Source organism: Lepidochelys kempii, chromosome 11 (assembly GCF_965140285.1).
Source record: "Lepidochelys kempii isolate rLepKem1 chromosome 11, rLepKem1.hap1, whole genome shotgun sequence".
Lineage (NCBI taxonomy): Eukaryota > Metazoa > Chordata > Testudines > Cheloniidae > Lepidochelys > Lepidochelys kempii.
Window position 1 is genome coordinate 13,185,890 of NC_136390.1, and position 21,154 is coordinate 13,207,043.

General features: G+C 45.2%; 1 protein-coding gene across 3 annotated transcripts in view; it reads right to left on the minus strand.

The window, feature by feature from the left end:
* SNX4 (sorting nexin 4) overlaps positions 1–21,154 on the minus strand; it is an 83,947-nt gene that overhangs the window by 39,421 nt on the left and 23,372 nt on the right. The window contains exons 1-2 of one of the 3 annotated variants that reach the window (XM_073305189.1): positions 16,061–16,237; positions 9,563–9,681 (exon numbers count right to left, since the gene is read on the minus strand). In XM_073305189.1, the coding sequence (XP_073161290.1) occupies positions 9,563–9,681; positions 16,061–16,174 (233 nt within the window). In that variant the 5' untranslated portion in view covers positions 16,175–16,237. Of the gene's footprint in view, positions 1–9,562; positions 9,682–16,060; positions 16,238–21,154 lie in introns of those variants that run through there. The other 2 variants (XM_073305190.2, XM_073305188.1) reach the window with 2 other exon arrangements.

Sequence of the window (21,154 nt, forward strand, 5' to 3'; positions counted from 1 at the left end):
CAGCTTTCTATCCACCTTATAGTCCATTCATCCAGCCCATACTTCTTTAACTTGCTGGCAAGAATACTGTGGGAGACCATATCAAAAGCTTTGCTAAAGTCAAGGAATAACACGTCCACTGCTTGCCTCTCATCCACAGAGCCAGTTTTCTCGTCATTGAAGGCAATTAGGTTAGTCAGGAATGACTTGCCCTTGGTGAATGCTTTCTGACTGTTCCTGATCACAGAATCTTCTATTATAAAGCTAAGTTCTGATTGATTCCCATGAGAATCAATATAAACTAGGCAAGGGCATATTAAACTAGAAGCAGTTACATAAAAATGACACAGAAGGAGGCAAAGCTAGAATAATACTTCGTCTAGATAATACTTAGCCCTGCCATGAGTGCAGGGGACCGGACTGACCTTTCGAAGTCCCTTCCAGTCCTATGATTCTAGAAGGCTGCAGAGGAGGGTCATTTGGACCAAGGACCTAACTGTTGTTTCTTCATTTCTCACAATACTCCCATTGTATCAGCTTTGAAATGGACTGGTTGGCTCTAGCAAATATTCTTAAGGAATTACAATCTAACATGCATTGTTCCTAGTATTCATCAGTCCACGTATGGGGGGGGGGGGGGAATCACACCTCTACATGAGAGACTAAATTGAAAGCATTAAAAAAAAAAAGTGTGTGGGGGAAGGTCACCTAAATTAACCCGTTACTTCCTAGGGGAGAAGCACAAGCTTAGTCTACCTACATGGAGAGAAAGAGGAATTACATATACTACTTAAATTACTGGTTAAGGAGTCTGCACCAAGACAGAGTACCTACGTTTGTGGAAGTTGTCTCATCCGATGAAGTGAGCTGTAGCTCACGAAAGCTTATGCTCAAATAAATTTGTTAGTCTCTAAGGTGCCACAAGTCCTCCTTTTCTTATTATTTGTGTTATGGTAGCACCCAAAGCCCCAGTCATAATCAGGGTCCGGTTGTGCTAGGTGCCATATACACATATAGCAAGACAGTTTGTGCCCTAAAAAGCTTACAATCAAATAAGAATATAAGAGTAAACTAAAAAGGCAAAAGACAAAGGATAGTGATCAGTATGAATGACACAGATCAGGTTAGTTCCCTTTCCTTTTCATTTGTTATGGGGCAAGGAAGAAAGCGGGGGGGGGGGGGGGGGAAGCCTGGCAGCAGAGGGAAGAAAGCGGGGGGGGGGGGGGGGGAGGGTTGAGAGGAGGGTAGGGCAGGCAACCAACGACCACACAGAAAATAAGGTCCAGATTTCAAATTGTGAAAAGCTGCCTGCTAACATCACAAGCATCCAGACACTAGGGCAGCGTTTCTCACATGCAGCCACCAGGGGCTTTTCTTGTGGCCACCCCTCCTGGGCAGTGATGGGGGGGGGAGGTGGGAAGGAGGGAGAGCAGCAGTGGTTGGGCCCTACCCCCCTCTGCAGACACAAAAGCTGGAAGAGCAGGCAACAGGTGAGAGTTCCCCACCTTCCCAGGGACAGTGGGTTCGGGCTTCAGCCCTGGAAAGGCGGGTGGCAGGCAGTAGGCTCCAGCCACGGAGCTTCGTTCCCTGGCCGCAAGGTCATGGGCTCTGGCCCCAAGCTCACGCCCATATTACTCCTGGGCTCTGCTGCCTCCCCCAGTGTCCCATCACCCCTGGCCCCCGCTGACTCTGTACCCACCTCCCCATCCAGGGCTTAATTTGTCTCCAGACTTGCCGGAGCTGAATAAGTCTGCTGTGAAAAGTAATATCTCTATGTCAGTTAATATCACTTTTCACAGCAGACTGAGTGGCCAGCAAGTTGTTTTTGTTTGTTTGTTTTAAAGAAACCAAAAAACAAAAGAAACAACAAGAAAAAAGACAAGAACATGCAAAGCGCCTTATTCTTGCTTCTATTCTGTTTGGGTCCAGTAAACAATAACACACCTGTATATTATTTTTATTATTGAGTCTGCAAAAAATATCCTACATAAATAAATTACAATGATTTGGACATGTACTGTATGTGTGCGTATTTATTTGTTTTTCCTAAAGTTAATTAAGTATTTTAGGAAAAATGTCAGAGTGGCCACCAGCAAGACTTGGTAGCCACACTCTAGGCCACCAAAAATGTGTTGTGAGAACCCCTGCACTAGAGTCCTTGAGTACGCTTCCCCCATGCTCCCTGCTTCTGCTATTCCCAAATGTAGCTGCGGAAATCCCAGTTCCTTCCTGGGGCTGCCTCTATGATTGGGGGGGGAGGGAGGACTGCCTCCACCTTGGAAGGGCTTGCTCCCTCCTCTATATGTCTAGGGAGGATGAATTCTCCCACTCACAAAAGCCTTGGTCTGAACACAGAAGCCAATGGACTGAATGCTCTCATCCCTAGAGGTGGTCACTCCAGATTAAGTATCGAGGTATACTGACATGACAGTATTCTATGGAGATGACTTCAGTTTCCAGAGCTTTAATCAGGTACCCCCCACAAGCATTAAATTCCTTTACCATATTTTAAAAAAATAAAAATGCAATCCTACAAGACTTATGCTTCTCAAGCCTATTATTCAACTAACTTTAATACTCGTCCTAAAGCATAAACTCTTTAACTAACATTTACAGCTATTTATAGTTCAAAATATTCTTTGCTGCAGTGAATAGTTAAAAGACAAAACACCACCTCTACTTTTCCCCCCAATTTTTTTTGCTAGTCTATGAAGAAATGGATGATACGTAACTTGGAAAAATACGCAGAACTGGAGAGTTTGAGTGGGATAAGACTGGGAAAAGTAAGAGCGGATGCTTTTGCAGAATTGTGATGGACAAAAACCATACAAATCTTGATTGTGAACCTTCATCCACAGAATTGGCTTTTTCAATAAGGTACTAATGAGGGACTGGAATTTTGTGGGGATGGATTTGGGAGAAGCAGGCAAGATGGGAGAAAGCATTTTTTAATTTTATAAAATATGTCTCCACATGGCTGCATTATGAAGCCATAAAATGTCACCGATTACAAGAATCCTTCTCTCGAGGATCTTGTTCCAAAAGGAAGTAGAAATTCACAGAGGTACTCATTACACTTAATACCTTCACTACCATCTAATTTTTGAGGCCACATTATGAACTCCATCATAAAATGCAAGTATTGTAGACCCAGCTTCAATTAAGATCATAATCACTTGTTGACATTCAATCAAACTTTTCAATTTGTTTTGGTTTTAAAAATACAATATAATGCTTGTACAATGTTCAGATAGGAAAACCATATGTTTCCCCTCAAAGTACAGTTCTAACAATACACTTTATTCATTGGCTGAACCAGCCTGCCTGGAAAAAATTAAATGACAAAAATTAAAACCTTCAACTTTTACCTTCATAACTGATGTTATCATAAGTGATTAGGAGATTAGGTTACTCTAAAAGCCACATTCCTTTACCCTAATTCAAAGCGCCAATGTGAAAAATTTAGCTCATCTACTTAACTTCTTCCCATTTGCTATATAAACTAATGATCTGAAATGAGCCATTAAACAGCTCTTAATGTAATACAAAGAGAAATTACTGCAGGAATCTTAAATGAGAAAGGAAGGAAACATATGAGCTTTATTTCCTTGTAAAACCAACAGCCCCCTTTAACTGTTTAAGCTACATGGTTAGGTTTTGCCTTTGATCTTTCAGGACTGGAGCAATAAATGACACTGTTGCTCCACTGAAGCACACCGTGTTGATCCTCTATATAGATGCTATATATGTGTACCCTTTAGAAGAGTCATGCAGTCCTTCCCTCACTACCTCTCCAAAAATGGATCTCTATATTGGGATCTCATGACAAACAGAATAAAACCATTAAGGTACAGTAATGTCAAACACCATTTGCAAGTTACCAATCACAGTGTGCCAAAATATATTGATAAAAGGTAGTTTCGTTGGCAGAAAACACTTTTGCATCCAAGAATCACCAACTGGCAAAAAACAAACAAAAAACCCGCCCAAAAACAGGGTTAGCAGGGTTCATCCCCCTAAATCCCCTGAATAAGAATTTAGGACAAGGGTCAAGTCAACACATGGACTGAACCTGAACCTGTGCCTCCAGCAGTGGAAAGATATTTAAAAAAAAACCATACAGACACAAACTTACCATGTTTAGTTCAGTGTTATCTTAGATTTAGCAGATATTCTTACTATACATCATGAATAGTCACCCTGCCTAATGAAGAGATCATACTTTGTTACTTTTCTTTTTAGTAAAGCCTGCATTCTACCATCTTTATATGTTACATCATACCTATCTGGTCATATGCCTTCATCATGAAATCTGAAAACCTATGTCAGTGCTGATGTACTATACTGCCCCCATGGAATAATACTGAATTGTGAAACTTAATTTCTGTTCCACGGAGAAGACAGAAACCCTCACAATACTGTGGTGTAGGGGATAGGGCACTGAGGAGGAGCCAGCAGGCTATGACTCCAGGATCACTTCTCTCACTATCTGTATTTATATATACTTTAAAACCCCTTAAAGTTAAGCAATGGCTCTGATCCCAGACCCTTGGGGGAGGCAAGTATAATTTCTTCCATTTTACAAATAATTTAGCTGAGAGCTTACAAGATCATTTCTACCAGAACTAGAAACAAAACTTGGGTCAAAGCCATGCTGCCCAACGGGCTTTCCTACTGAATGCAACAAACTAAGGTACTTGGCAATCCTGTCTAACTACTATCCCACGCTCTTCCCAGAATCCAGGAATCCTGATACCTGACTATTTGCTATGGTGGTAGACTGTTATGTGTTACAGTACTTCCCCCTCTACTGGCTGGTCTACATGACGGCTAAAACTTTATACTTTAGCTCAAGTAGCAGGGGTCTTTAAGTCTTTGGTTCAAACCCTGCCAACGACCCAAGTGACGGTGTCCTTATTGTTGCATATGATAGAAATTCTATTTTTCCAGTTTTCTTTTTAAGACAACTAGATTTAAAAAGAGAACCACCCTTGAGCAGATTCCATGGTTAAAAGCCATTACAGTTTTTCAGCTGTGGCAGTATGGAACACAGGTGGATCACATTTCATTCACCTGTCTCACATTTCAGTTGTTTCTATCAAACACTGGCAGGTTTAAAAGCTGCCAAAGAGAGCTGTCATCAAACAAAATCACTTATATCAATATTTTCAGTACCTAAAGCTCTTTTATTTAAATTTAAAATTGCCTGGTTTTTCAGAGGTGCTGAATACTTGCATTTCCTCCGGCATGAAATAGGAGTTGCAGGTGCTCAGCATCTCTGAAAATCAGGCAACCATTATTTAGGTGCCTGACTTTTAGGCACCCATGTTCACCCTAGCTTCTCTGCCTCATTTGTACAATGTGGATGGCATTTACCTACTTATCTCAGAGGGATACTGCAAAGACAGGTGTATGTTTATCAAGTGCTTTGAAGAGGAAAAGTGCTCTGACAGTGATTTTATGGAAGCTGTGTTACGGATACACTATCTCAGGACTGTTAGAAAATAGAAAACTGAAGAAAAAAGTTTTATCCGTAAGATCTTTTGAGTCAATGCTAACAATGTAAACCAAGAATTTAAATAAAATGGGATCCCTTTGGGAAGTCCGACATCTGAGATACGCTGGACTTTCGCAGCCTACAGAGCTGCAATGTGTTGTCAGAGAAAGAAATCCACACCAAGTTTTCTAATTGTCACTGATAAACAACAGATCAATAAGGAAATCCTATCAGATGATGGTGTGGTGAAACTTTAGGAAAAGAATGTATGCTGTGAATTTTAAAGGAAGATGGAGATACTATCACTTGCATTTTGAAACAAACCAGTTAGTGAGTTTCATTGACGCCCAGTGATAGTTTGAAACACATTAGGTCTTCTCACGGCTCAGTTTAGGGCGATCAGATGTCCCGATTTTATAGGGACAGTCCCGATATTTGGGGCTTTTTCTTATATAGGCTCCTATTATCCCCCACCCTCTGTCCCAATTTTTCACACTTGCTGTCTGGTCACCCTAGCTCAGTTTGTATATGTGCCCAGCTTGGTATATTTCCAATAGCCACATACTTATCTTCCATTACCAAGGCACATTCATAAGAACGGCCATATTGGGTCAGACAAAGGTCCATCTAGCCCAGTATCCTGTCTTCTGACAGTGGCCAATGCCAGGTGCCCAGAGGGAATGAACAGAATAGGCAATCATCAAGTGATCCATTCCCTGTCGCTCATTCTGGCAAACAGAAGCTAGGGACACCATCCCTGCCCATCCTGGCTAATAGCCATTGATGGACCCATCCTCCATGAATTTATCTAGTTCTTTTTTGAACCCTGTTATAGTCCTGGCCTTCACAACATCCTCTGGCAAAGAGTTCCACAGGTTGACTGCGTGCTGTGTGAAGAAATACTTCCTTTTGTTTGTTTTAAACCTGCTGCCTATTAATTTCATTTGATGACCCCTAGCTCTTGTGTTAAGAGAATGAGTAAATAGCACCTTATTTACTTTCTCTACACCAGCCATGATTGTATAGACCTCAATCATATCCCCACTTAGTCATCTCTTTTCCAAGCTGAAGAGTCCCAGTCTTATTAATCTCTCCTCAGACGGAAGCTGTTCCATACCCTTAATCATTTTTGTTGCTCTTTTCTGAACCCTTTCCAATTCCAATATACCTTTTTTGAGCTGGGACGACCACATCTGCACACAGTATTCAAGATGTGAGCGTACCATGGATTGATCTGGAGGCAATATGATATTTTCTATCGCTTTCTTAATGATTCCCAACATTCTATTCGCTTTTTTGGACTGCCGCTGCCGCATTCAAGTTTAGTTCACTCTTAGTTATTTGTACAATTTGACTTAAAAAACAACCACCACCCCCACATATTTAAAACCTGGACAGTGGAAATCTTGAAACCCATGGATAATTGTAAATATAATGCAACTGTTATTTAATGTTCTTCTTTCATACTATTGTGAACGAATTTTATTCCTTAGCTACAGAATAACAAAATATCCTATTATCTTCAGGAATATTGTGAAGCCCACTCAAAATTTACAAGCTCAGTATGAAGTCAGTTTAATAGCTTGCAATTACATTTGTACTGGGAAGCCAGCACTCCTTGCAAACAGAATGGGACAAATCCACATTTTCAGTATTTGTCTGACAACTGTGTAATTGGCCTTAGTAGTTGCTGGCCACTGAATAAGAATCTGAGTGGTAATGTGTGAGAACATGGGCAATGAGAGACAACTCTGGCACTGGGAAACAGCTGCGCAAGCAAAAGTGATGGGAACTGGAGAAGGCATCAGCATGGTTTGGGGCTGTATAGAGAGACTAGAGTTGTGCTAACAACTGATTTTCCAGCTTGGCCGAACCAGAAAAAAAAAACTGTTTCAGGTCAAACATTTCATTTGACCCAAAATATTTCATTTAAAGGATTTTCCTTTATATCAGTCTGAACAGAAAAAGATCAAAATGCTTGTTTTGAAATTATTGAAATAGAATGGTTCGTTTTTTTCAGAACTGTTTTGGTATTTTCAGCCACAACAATTCGTTAATTTGACATTGATTTGCGAAACATTTTGGTCAACCTAAAATATGCATTTTCTGGCAAAAAAGTATTATCTGAAAATTTTGCCCAGCTCTAACAGAGGCACACCAGAGTGCACTTCATATCACATAGCCACTAGAACTATTAAATATTGCCCCTCCCTAGCTGTCAAATAAAAATACCATTTTGCCAGTATTTGTACCTGAATAAAAGATTCAAACACATCCCTAACTTTAATATAGTACATTTTAAAGAAAAAAATTCTATAGTTTTATAAATGTACATGTAACCAACTACCCAAAGCTACAGTAGTGGGAAATATGTATGTTACTCCTATAAATACAAATAAAGCAGGAATTTCTCTCCTGGAGCCTTTGTTTTATGAAGTTAAACTTCCGAAGTGAGAGAGAACCTCATGTACTCTATTAACATATACAGGCATGATGCACAAAAAAGATGTTATGACCTATTCTTAGAATTGAGGATAATATATGACAGAAGTATTTCTGTATGAGTATGTTGTAGCTTTACAGTATCAACAATCAGTGTGAAATAAATTATCCTACAAAGGAATGTTTGAAAGCCATTACAAATTAAAGAGCCACTTAACTACTTAACGGGGTGCCTCATATCCTGGAAAATGTCACTTACGTTGCAATTTAAACTCCTCACAATATATGAATTTAGTATCTGTGTAAAAGATCATTAAACTTTATTAGTTTCACAAAGTTCTATGTAGACCTCACCTTTCCAGATTTACTCATAAAATATACATACATATACATGCTACTGATGTCAATGGCAACAGGTATAGTACCCTATCTAGGGCTGGATTGTGAACCTTTTACTTTTTTGAATAGCAGCAATCTCCACAAGCTGTCCCATTTATGGGACCACTTAGAGAATAAAGTGCTTTCCAAAATGAGTAAAGGTATCAAAGTGGCTCTTCGACAGGGGGAAATCTATCTTGTGAAAAAGTCTGACCTGTTTTTTTTGGGTTTTTTTGTTTGTTTTTTTACAATTGTTCACTACTGCTTCAACATTTAAAATTGCAAATAGTCTTCATTGCGTAGACAGAAATGTGTTTGCCATATCTGCATTACATATACAGTTAATAGTACTTGATTTGAAAAACCGTTTAAGCAACAAAAACTATTTCCACTTAAAAAACAACAAAAGTATGCCTGAACTGGTACTTGGTAAGAGGAGTAGGTTAATTAAATACTTACTTTAAAATGCCCCTCAAAGAGGAAAACATTAATTTGATTTCATCAGTACCTTTTTTTTTTAAAAGATAAATTTAGCATACAGCTAAATGCTATGAGTTTTGACTTAAGTAGCGCGATTCAAAATATATGATATCTCTTTGCTTTACTGTATGCCAAATAAGTCAAATCATTATTTTCAGCCACAATGTACATTCTGACCAAGCACATTTCACCCCGAAAATCAAGCATGCATCAAGGAAGGTTGCTGTTTAACAGTGTCAAAAAATCTTTCAGATGCACCTTCCAAAAAACACAGGATGAACAGTTACCTACGATATGGATTAGAGCTGCTCATCCAGAGGGCATGTCTACACTAGCAGCCAGATCAACGGGCAGCGATAGATCCATCCAGGGTTGATCTATCGTGTCTAGTATTGATAAATCGACCGCCGATTGCTCTAGCCTTGACTCCGGTACTCCACTTCAACGAGAAGCGCAAGGGGAATCGTCAACATACCGCAGTGAAGACACCACGGTAAGTAGATCTAAGTACTAACTAAGATCCATCTCCCCCCATAGTGTAGACCAGCCCAGAGTTTCTCTAACCCTTTGTCACCTGCCACATTTTCACATAAAAAGTTGTACTATTTCCTATATAAATAGATACTGTGTAATTGAAAGCAGAAACTAACCCAGTTCTCTCACTGTAACTGCACTTGGACTCTAAATGGGAGTTTTAAAGAAATAATGTATCATCAGAAGCTACAGTACCTTTTTTAAAAATAGCTTATCTACTAACCTACCTTCATCTTAGTTCTTATTACCCACCTTGTCTCAATGAGGTAAGCAGTGTAGGTTTCTTGCATGTTCATGGCATTTCTTCCAGTCCGTTTTTCTGCCTCTGAGACAGTGATCTCTATTTTCTTTGACAAACAATCTTCCATCATCTTAGAAGAAAAATTACAAGGGTCACACAAGTCATTTAAGAAAGAAATATGTATCAATTCCTTCCTCCTTTCCCCCATCCCTATTGTTTAAGTAGTAAGGCCTCAATCCTGCAGAGACTTTCCTCACATGCTTAACATGATGTGAACAGTACTACTGATAACGAGTAAAGTTAAGCATATATGTAAGTCTTTGAAACACCAGAGCCTAAGCTTTAATGACTTTCTTCTTGCCTCACATGTAGAATTCCCACACTTACTCTTCAGTCAAGAGACAAGTAGCCACTTTATTAGCTTTTCCCAATGTAACGCTGAGAATTATTTTATTATTTATCTTGCAGCAGCACTTAGAAGCCCCAGGCACAAACCAGGACCTCACTGAGCTAGCGCTGTGCAAACACAGAACAAAAAGACAGTTCCTGTCCCACAGAGCTTACAATACAAAGACAAGAGACAACAGGTGGATACAGACAGATGGGGAAGCACAAGAAAAACAGCGAGAATATTGGTCAGTCTGACTGGCAGGCAGCAATCTGAGCACATCAGCTGTCTGACCACCGCCAAGTTGTTGTAGGCTTTAGGGTAAAGGAGCGTTTTAACGAAGGATTGGAAGAAGGTCAATAAGATAGCTTTGCACATGCTTACAGGGAACTCCTCCCAAGCATGAGGGGCAGGAGAGACAAAGCATAAAGGTGCTTATTTGAACATTTAACAAGTGGATGATGAAAATTGGCGCCAATGGTAGAGTGGAGGCAGGAGGCAACATCTCAATAGCATATGGTAGGCTGTGAAGGGCCTTGAAAATGAAAACCAATTTATGTTTGATGTGATGCAGAAAGAGGAGTCAGTGGAGGCATGCAAAGAGAGGGGTGATCTCGTCAAAGCAACGAGCTACGAAAGTGATTTTTTGCAGCAGCACTGTAAATGGATCTGTGTGGGGAGAGACTGCATTTGGTGCTCTGCAGCAACTAACCTCTCCTACTCTACTCCAAAATGTAATCCTGCAGCTACTATTTTTTCAAGTGAAAGGTTCATGCCATAAGCAACCGTAGAAATTACAGAAAACCTCAGCTCTCATGTAGGAAGAAATGCATGCACATCTATTGGAAGTTGCAAAGAGTGTCAACAGAAAACAGATTTACCATACATACAAATACAAATGCATTTTTCTTTAGCAGGGGTTCTGCTAAAAGATGGTTTTATCACTGAACTTTTGGAGGGGAAAAAAGTTTAATTTCTACAATATGAACAACCAGAGTTAGATAATACAGCAATAAAAACCAGTGGCAGCCGGCCTAAACTTTCACTCCCTTTGGAGCTAGCATTAGTGAAAGACTTTCAGGAAATTACCAGTATAGAAAAGCAGAATGTGGCATTTATTGAATAATACAAAATTCTACACAACAGTTTAAGACAAACTATAACAAAAAACAAAAGCCTTGTTCTACTGAAACTACGTTCTCCCTGCGTAAACTCACCCTGAAATTAGTCAAGTTGAATTTGGGTGGGTCACTGACACCACCACTATCTCTTGGGTGATTTTTAAACAAGAGCTAGATATGCTAATATCAGTGTCCAGCCCAAATTCAAGGTGAATGATTTCAGGGAGTTTATATGGAATCTGGTCAGGACCTTGGTTTGTCATTTCAGCCAGAGACAGACCTAGATGACAGACTCACAGCAGTGGTGGGTTTTTTTATTTATTTTTAGTTGCCATAAAGATATATTGTAAAGTGATACATATGAGCTGTCCTACACAGCATTACATGCTGGAAACAGCAGAATGTGGTTATGTAAATTATGGTCTAAGACCAACAAAAATATTCCAGGAAATGTAGAAAAAACAATCTAGCAAAGGATGTGCTAGGAATCTTATATTATACAAGCACGTTGCAGCACAAGTTTCCAAAAGTGCTCTGTATCATCACCCAAATGAGGAACAGGCTGTACGGCTGAAATAGAGGCCACAAACCCCGTGTACCTGTTCACAGATTATAAAGCCAGAAGGGACGACGCAGTGATCATCTAGTCTACATAGGCCATCAGACTTTCCTGAATTAATTCCTGTTTGAACAAGATCATAAATTTTAGAAAAACATTCAATCTTGATTTTAAAAATGGTCACATCCCCCCCACCCCCATACACACACAAACTCACTCTCCTGCTGGTAATAGCTCATCCAAACTGACCACTCTCCAAGTTTAAATACAAGTTAAACCAGAAAATCTGGGGGAGGGGGGGGGAGGAAAAAAAAAGAGGACACAGGCTACCTTGCATAATGACTTAGCCACTCCCAGTCTCTATTTAAGCCTAAATTAATAGTATCCAATTTGCAAATGAATTCCAATTCAGCAGTTTCTCGCTGGAGTCTGGATTTGAAGTTTTTTTGTTTTAAGATAGCGACCTTCATGTCTGTGATTGCGTGACCAGAGAGATTGAAGTGTTCTCCGACTGGTTTATGAATGTTATAATTCTTGACATCTGATTTGTGTCCATTTATTCTTTTACGTAGAGACTGTCCAGTTTGACCAATGTACATGGCAGAGGGGCATTGCTGGCACATGATGGCATATATCACATTGGTGGATGTGCAGGTGAACGAGCCTCTGATAGTGTGGCTGATGTTATTAGGCCCTGTGATGGTGTCCCCTGAATAGATATGTGGGCACAATTGGCAACGGGCTTTGTTGCAAGGATAAGTTCCTGGGTTAGTGATTCTGTTGTGTGGTATGTGGTTGTTGGTGAGTATTTGCTTCAGGTTGCGAGCCTCGGATTTAAACTTGGAGAGTGGTCAGTTTGGATGAGCTATTACCAGCAGGAGAGTGAGTTTGTGTGTGTATGGGGGTGGGGGGGATGTGAGAAAACCTGGATTTGTGCTGGAAATGGCCCACCTTAATTATCATGCACATTGTAGGGAGAATGGTCACTTTGGATGAGCTATTACCAGCAGGATAGTGAGTTTGTGTGTGTGGTTTTTGGGAGGGGGGTGAGAGAACCTGGATTTGTGCAGGAAATGGCCCAACTTGATTATCATGCACATTGTGTAAAGAGTTGTCATTTTGGATGGGCTATCACCAGCAGGAGAGTGAATTTGTGTGGGGGGGTGGAGGGTGAGAAAACCTGGATTTGTGCTGGAAATGGCCCAACCTGATGATCACTTTAGATAAGCTATTACCAGCAGGACAGTGGGGTGGGAGGAGGTATTGTTTCATATTCTCTGTGTATATATAAAGTCTGCTGCAGTTTCCACGGTATGCATCCGATGAAGTGAGCTGTAGCTCACGAAAGCTCATGCTCAAATAAATTGGTTAGTCTCTAAGGTGCCACAAGTACTCCTTTTCTTTTTGCGAAAACAGACTAACACGGCTGTTACTCTGAAACCTATAATGAAGAAGTTACTTTAAGACTCTAGAGCAGAGTTTGCAAGTCTCCTCAAAGGACTTTTTCATTTAAATTTTTGAATGAAATTCTTTGTTAATAGTTTTCATAAAAACAAGGTTACTTAGAAAGAGCCAAAGAATTTTAAGATCCTAGTCTGACAATGCAATAAAGGTCTATATGTAGAGTGAACTAAACAATCTTTTGCCACTGCAGTACAGGCTTACGTCTACTACAATGGTTTATGTGACGTGCCCTGTAGGTTCAGCCAATTTTCAATCCACTATTAAAGAATCACATGGGTGAGAGTATCAGGAACATCTGGGAACGCCTTAATTTTGCAAACATATAGCTAACACTTATTTTCCTGTACAACACTAGCTTTCATTCACATAATTTTTTTTGTTAAAATAGTTTCTCTAATATAGACAGGGCCAGCTGCGTGAAGTTTGTAGTATAAACTCACCTGAATACTGATAAATCACCAGCAGACTACACTATGTAAGCCATGAAAGTAGACTAGGTGTGTCTTTAAACTATCATTTGAATTGGTTTCCTGACAGTCATCCTAATGAAACAGGCATGCCATTTACTAGGAGCCAACAAGATGCATCCCAATCTATTTTAAAAGTTGTTTTAGTATCTTTTTAAAAGATATGACTATCAGGTAAGATCATCAGTGATAAGTTCCAAGTTATCATTGCTCCAACTCCTTTACACAAATTTCTGTTTTATTTAAAAAACAAGGAAAATTATGAATACACATAGGTTTGGTGTCAAAATTCACAGTTAGTGGGAATAAACGTGTGAGCAGAGGAAATCCGAAAGAAAAGTCTAATGTTATTTTAATATAATTTTGTTTATCATAATACCTGTCTACTGTACCTTCCACCCAAGAGTCTAAAAGTGCTTCACGTGTAGTGAGTTTAGCCTCCACCCAAGAGTCTAAAAGTGCTTCACATGTGTAGTAAGTTTAGCCTCAAAAGGCCCCTGAGAAGTAGGTAAGTGTAATCCCTATTTTATAGATGGGAAAACAAGGCATGTAATAGAATCATAGAATTGGAAGGGACCTCGAGAGGTCGTGAAGTCCACTCCCTTGCACTCGTGGCAGAACTAATTATCTAGACCATTCCTGGCAGGTGTTTGTCTAACCTGCTCTTAAAAATCTCCAGTGATGGACATTCCACAACCTCCGTAGGCAACTAATTCCAATGCTTAACCACCCTGACAATTAGGAAGTTGCAATTTAAGTCCATTGCTTCTTGTCCTATCCTCAGCGGTTAACAAAAACAATTTTTCTTCCTCCTCCTTGTAAAAATTTGTAATATACTTGAAAACTGTTATCATGTCCCCTCTCAGTCTTCTCTTTTCCAGACTAAACAAACCCAATTTTTTCAGTCTTCCCTCATAGCTCATGTTTTCTAGACCTTTAATCATTTTTGTCACTTTTCTCTGGACTCTCTCCAAATTGTCCACATCCTTCTTGAAATGTGGAGCCCAGAACTGGACACAATACTCCAGTTGAGGCCTAATCAGCACAGAGTACGGTGGAAGAATTACTTCTCGTGTCTTGCTTACCACACTCCTGCTAATACATCCCAGAATGAGGTTCACTTTTTTTTTTTTTTTGCAATAGCATAACACTATGGTTCAACTATGACCCCCAGATCCCTTTCTGCAGTACTCCTTCCTAGACAGTCATTTCCCATTTAGTATGTGTGCAACTGATTGTTCCATTCTAAATGGAGTACTTTGCATTTGTCCTTATTGGATTTCATCCTATTTACTTCAGATCATTTTTCCAGTTTGTCAGGCCATTTTGAATTTTAATCCTATCCTTCAAAGCACTTGCAGCCCCTCCCAGCTTGCTATCGTCCACAAACTTTATAAGTGTACTCTTGATGGCATTATATAAATCACTGATGAAGATATTGAACAGAATCAGACCCAGAATTGATCCCTGTGGGACCCCACTTGGTATGCCCTTCCAGCTTGACTGTGAACCACTGATAACTACTCTCTTGGAATGGTTTTCCAATCACTTATGCACCAATCTTATAGTAGCTCCATCTAGGTTGTATTTCCCTAGTACATTTATGACGTTATGTGAGACAGTATCAAAAGCCTTACTAAAATTAAGATATACCACATCTACTGCTTCCCCTCATCCAAAAGTCTTGTTGCCCTATCAAAGAAATCTATCAGGGTGGTTTGTCGCTATTTCTTTTTGACAAATCCATGCTGACTGTTATTTATCACCTTATAATCTTCTAGATGTTTGCAAATTGATTGCTTAATTATTTGCTCCATTATTTTTCTGGGTACAGAAATTAGGCTGACTGGTCTGTAATTCCCTGGGTTGTCCCTATTTCTTTTATAGATGGGCACTATATTTGTTACAGATGGGAAGTCAAGGCACAAAGATTTAGCTTCTATAGTAAATAAGGGGCAGCCACTCTATGCAGTATTTATGGCAAGCACAAATCAGATGTGAGCACACAAAGGCAGGATCTTAGCACCACAGGAAGAAGCGTTCAGTAGGAGCAGTGGTTTAGCTGTGACATTGGCGGGAAGAGGGAGTCAGACAAAGGTCCTGGCATTACAGAGAGAGAGGGGGAAGATTCTGCGGAGGCCAAGACAAGGCACAAGCCAGCTAGCAGGTGGCAAAGGAAGAATTCACAAGAGGGCAGGTGACTGAGGGGGGGGGCACTTTCCACCTGTCGAGGCTGCTGCGCTCGCCCCTCACCCAGGACTCGGGCCACTGTCCGTGCCCCGCTCTGCCCAGGCCTCCCGCCAGCTGGGCCTGGGCTCCTCTCTCCTGCCCCTGGGAAGCGCCCGGCCCCGCTCCACGCTACCCTCTGCCCCGAGAGGCCGCTCTCAGACCGGCCGCCAGCGGCAGGAAAGAGCGGCGCTCCGCAGAGGCGCCTAGGCCGGAGCGGAGCCCGGCCGCCTCCTCTTCCTCAGCCGGGCCGCCCCCGCTTGCGGGTCGCCCGGCCCCCTCACCGTGCCCGCTGCTCCGCCGTCCGGCTCCTCCGCCGCGGGCCCGCTGCCCGGCTCCGCCTCACCTGCCTGGCAGCCGTCGCTAGCGCCGAGCGGCTCGGCCTCCGCGCTCTCCATGGGAATGGGGGCTCGGCTCCCCCTCCGCGCAGGCGCTCAGCCGCGGCGCCTCCCGGGGCTGAGGCCGGCTCGGCTGGGCCAACTCATCGCAAGGCCGGGGAGAACCGCCCCAGGCCTCCCCTCGGGTCCCGGAGCCCCCGGCTCCTCCTGGCTCTCCCCCCCCCCGGGATCCGCCGGCCAGTGACCCGGGGTGATGGGGTGCAGCCCCCAGTCCCCACCCCCCTGGGATCCCCCGGCCAGTGACCCGGAGTGACGGGGTGCAGCCCCCAGTCCCCACCCCCCCGGGATCCCCCGGCCAGTGACCCGGGGTGACGGGGTGCAGCCCCCAGTCCCCCCCCGTCGGGATCCCCCGGCCAGTGACCCGGGGTGACGGGGTGCAGCCCCCAGTCCCCCCCCGTCGGGATCCCCCGGCCAGTGACCCGGGGTGACGGGGTGCAGCCCCCAGTCCCCTCCCGCCGGGATCCCCCGGCCAGTGACCCGGGGTGATGGGGTGCAGCCCCCAGTCCCCACCCCCCTGGGATCCCCCGGCCAGTGACCCGGAGTGACGGGGTGCAGCCCCCAGTCCCCACCCCCCTGGGATCCCCCGGCCAGTGACCCGGAGTGACGGGGTGCAGCCCCCAGTCCCGTCCCCTCCCGCCGGGATCCCCCGGCCAGTGACCCGGGGTGATGGGGTGCAGCCCCCAGTCCCCACCCCCCTGGGATCCCCCGGCCAGTGACCCAGGGTGACGGGGTGCAGCCCCCAGTCCCCCCCCCCCGTCGGGATCCCCCGGCCAGTGACCCGGGGTGACGGGGTGCAGCCCCCAGTCCCCCCCCCGTCGGGATCCCCCGGCCAGTGACCCGGGGTGACGGGGTGCAGCCCCCAGTCCCGTCCCCTCCCGCCGGGATCCCCCGGCCAGTGACCCGGGGTGATGGGGTGCAGCCCCCAGTCCCCCCCCCCGTCGGGATCCCCCGGCCAGTGACCCGGGGTGACGGGGTGCAGCCCCCAGTCCCCCCCCCCGTCGGGATCCCCCGGCCAGTGACCCGGGGTGACGGGGTGCAGCCCCCAGTCCCCACCCCCCTGGGATCCCCCGGCCAGTGACCCAGGGTGACGGGGTGCAGCCCCCAGTCCCGTCCCCTCCCGCCGGGATCCCCCGGCCAGTGACCCGGGGTGATGGGGTGCAGCCCCCAGTCCCCACCCCCCTGGGATCCCCCGGCCAGTGACCCGGGGTGACGGGGTGCAGCCCCCAGTCCCCCCCCCGTCGGGATCCCCCGGCCAGTGACCCGGGGTGACGGGGTGCAGCCCCCAGTCCCCCCCCCGTCGGGATCCCCCGGCCAGTGACCCGGGGTGACGGGGTGCAGCCCCCAGTCCCCCCCCCGTCGGGATCCCCCGGCCAGTGACCCGGGGTGACGGGGTGCAGCCCCCAGTCCCGTCCCCTCCCGCCGGGATCCCCCGGCCAGTGACCCGGGGTGATGGGGTGCAGCCCCCAGTCCCCCCCCCCCGCCGGGATCCCCCGGCCAGTGACCCGGGGTGACGGGGTGCAGCCCCCAGTCCCCCCCCCCGTCGGGATCCCCCGGCCAGTGACCCGGGGTGACGGGGTGCAGCCCCCAGTCCCCACCCCCCTGGGATCCCCCGGCCAGTGACCCGGGGTGACGGGGTGCAGCCCCCAGTCCCCCCCCGTCGGGATCCCCCGGCCAGTGACCCGGGGTGACGGGGTGCAGCCCCCAGTCCCCACCCCCCTGGGATCCCCCGGCCAGTGACCCGGGGTGACGGGGTGCAGCCCCCAGTCCCCCCCCGTCGGGATCCCCCGGCCAGTGACCCGGGGTGACGGGGTGCAGCCCCCAGTCCCCCCCCCCGTCGGGATCCCCCGGCCAGTGACCCGGAGTGACGGGGTGCAGCCCCCAGTCCCCCCCCCGTCGGGATCCCCCGGCCAGTGACCCGGGGTGACGGGGTGCAGCCCCCAGTCCCCCCCCCGTCGGGATCCCCCGGCCAGTGACCCGGGGTGACGGGGTGCAGCCCCCAGTCCCCCCCCCGTCGGGATCCCCCGGCCAGTGACCCGGGGTGACGGGGTGCAGCCCCCAGTCCCCCCCCCGCCGGGATCCCCCGGCCAGTGACCCGGGGTGACGGGGTGCAGCCCCCAGTCCCCCCCCCCGTCGGGATCCCCCGGCCAGTGACCCGGGGTGACGGGGTGCAGCCCCCAGTCCCCACCCCCCTGGGATCCCCCGGCCAGTGACCCGGAGTGACGGGGTGCAGCCCCCAGTCCCCCCCCCGTCGGGATCCCCCGGCCAGTGACCCGGAGTGACGGGGTGCAGCCCCCAGTCCCCACCCCCCCGGGATCCCCCGGCCAGTGACCCGGAGTGACGGGGTGCAGCCCCCAGTCCCCACCCCCCCGGGATCCCCCGGCCAGTGACCCGGGGTGACGGGGTGCAGCCCCCAGTCCCGTCCCCTCCTGCCGGGATCCCCCGGCCAGTGACCCGGGGTGACGGGGTGCAGCCCCCAGTCCCGTCTCCCCCCGCCGGGATCCCCCGGCCAGTGACCCGGGGTGACGGGGTGCAGCCCCCAGTCCCGTGTGCCCCCCCCCCCCGCCAGGATACCCCGGCCAGTGACCCGGGGTGAAGCCCCCAGTCCCATCCCCTCCCGCCGGGATCCCCCGGCCAATGACCCGGGGTGACGGGGTGCAGCCCCCAATCCCCACGTCAGAAGGGCCCAACTACACCCTGGACATGGGAGCAATGAACAGCGCTATCAATAGCTGTCAATAAACGTGCTCCAACTGCAACAAACTAATAATGGGGTTGGTGATAAAATCACAAACTCATAATGCATAGGCTAGATATTTATTAATCATGCAGATTGGAGAATAATTACTAAGGATTCTGATCGCTGGTCAGGGATAAATTAATGATATGTTAACGGCCAGCACAAAAGGCTATCAATTATCTTTCATGATTGAAATGTTGCCATTGTTACATCCCCGCTGTGACTCCAGCCAGCTGTCCTACTGGAACAGAGGAGCAGGTCAATTCCAATAGCAATTGTGGATATATAATTACATTACTAAGCACTGTATTGTACTGTTAGTCATTTTTGCATTATCCTTCTCTTCATTAGGTCATTGTTTTATTATTGGTAAATAACAAAATAGCTGCTAATGTTAGTTAAGAGCTGTGGGATATTGGCAACATATTCAGTGGACTCATTCTGACCACCTCACCCTCACTTTTGAATCTCTCTACTCAGTGCTTTTCCTGAAGGGGAACAAGCAAGCTTCTGATCCTGACCTTTATAAATGTTCACAATTTAGCTACCTTTGTAGCTTCCCTCCAAACTGTCTCCATTGCCTGTTTGCCCATTTTTCCCATAAGCACCTTCATGCTTTCTTCTGTTTTACCCCTTATACATGATATACCCTTCCTGAAATAGTCTATAAACCCTGTTCTACAAAGCCCTGCTCAAAACTCACATCTACCATGATGCCTACAGGAAAGTACTAACTGATAACAGCTAGGTACATGGCCAGTAGAGGCTTCTGATATTTATCTCACTCAGTTGGCCTTTAAACTAATGTTCTTGTTACTACTTACTTTGTCCTCCTTCCCCATTCCTTCTGATTGTTGCACTTGGTCTTAATTAGATTATAAACACTATCTTTTCCTACATGTACGTATAATATTTGGCAGAATGGGGTCCTGATCTCAGTTAGGGCCTCTGGGCACTATTATAGTACAAATAATAATAAATAATTAAGCTGAATATCTTTCACTGTCACTTGAGAAGTAAAACTGTGTTTCATTGTTCTTTCAGTGGGTACAACTTCAGCATTAACCACAGCTGAACTTGCACATATTCTTCATCAATAATTTATCTTTTTCGTCCAGCTGCATTTCAGATAAACCCCCAAACCTTCTTCACAGAACTGTGGATGAATATCCTGCATCTGGGTTCTATTCTGTTGTCTTCAATGTTTGTTCAAATTTCTTCTTAGATGACTTGAATTGTTATCTCACCCCTTCTTTCTAGCAGGATGGAGTTTCCCAAGCTTTTTCACTGAAGGGTTTCTTGGAGTGAAAGCCTTTTACAAATATGTGAGCTGCTGATATATCCTTTGAATATGATTGATTTAAGATTTGTTTTATAACCCCAACGTCCAGTTTAGATGTAAATGCATGATTGCACACTGTAGCACAAAATCTGTTTTCCATTACGGTGTGGTTGTCAGTATGTTTACTCAAGATATACATTAAGATACATATCCTGTATCCATTACATTTGCATTTAAAGGATGTGCATACTCAAAATTTTTCTGATCTATATCAGTAATATAATTGCAATTCTTTAGTGAAACCTATATATAATATCAAACTTTGTTTTTATTATGAAAACAGTGCTATCAGTAAAAAAGTAATAATACACATATCACCTCTTCCAATTATTTCAAAAGCGCTTTAATAATGAATTCTCTTAATACCCTTGTGAGAGAGGTAAACATTATTATATCTGTTTTACAGACAGATAAACTGAGGCACAGAAAGAGATCAAGCGACTTGCTTGATCACATTAACTGAGATGGCAATAGAATTTCAAAGTCATGGGTCTTAGTTCTGAGCTCTTACCAATAGACAACACGGCTTCTCTGTGAATAAGTGTAACACAGAGAAAAACATAGGGCCAGATTTTGCCATCATTATTCATGTTGAATAGTACTCCTTAATTATAAAAGAAAAAATATCACTTGCAGCCTGTACTCAGTTAAAAATACTGTGGGTTTTGCTACCTAATTTTGATGCTGAAGTATATGAACTGCACTTGGTGGCCTAGTCTTCCATGCATGAGGGTTGTATAGACATTCATCTCAAAGACAGTTACCTAGGCATTATTCGACTACCTTTCTCAGGCAAAAGTCCCACTAAAGGCAATGGGAGGTTTGCCTGATTAAAGACTGCAGTGCCAGGGCTGGGATTTGTAAATAGGAATTTACCACTATTAGGTAATTGTTTTCATGC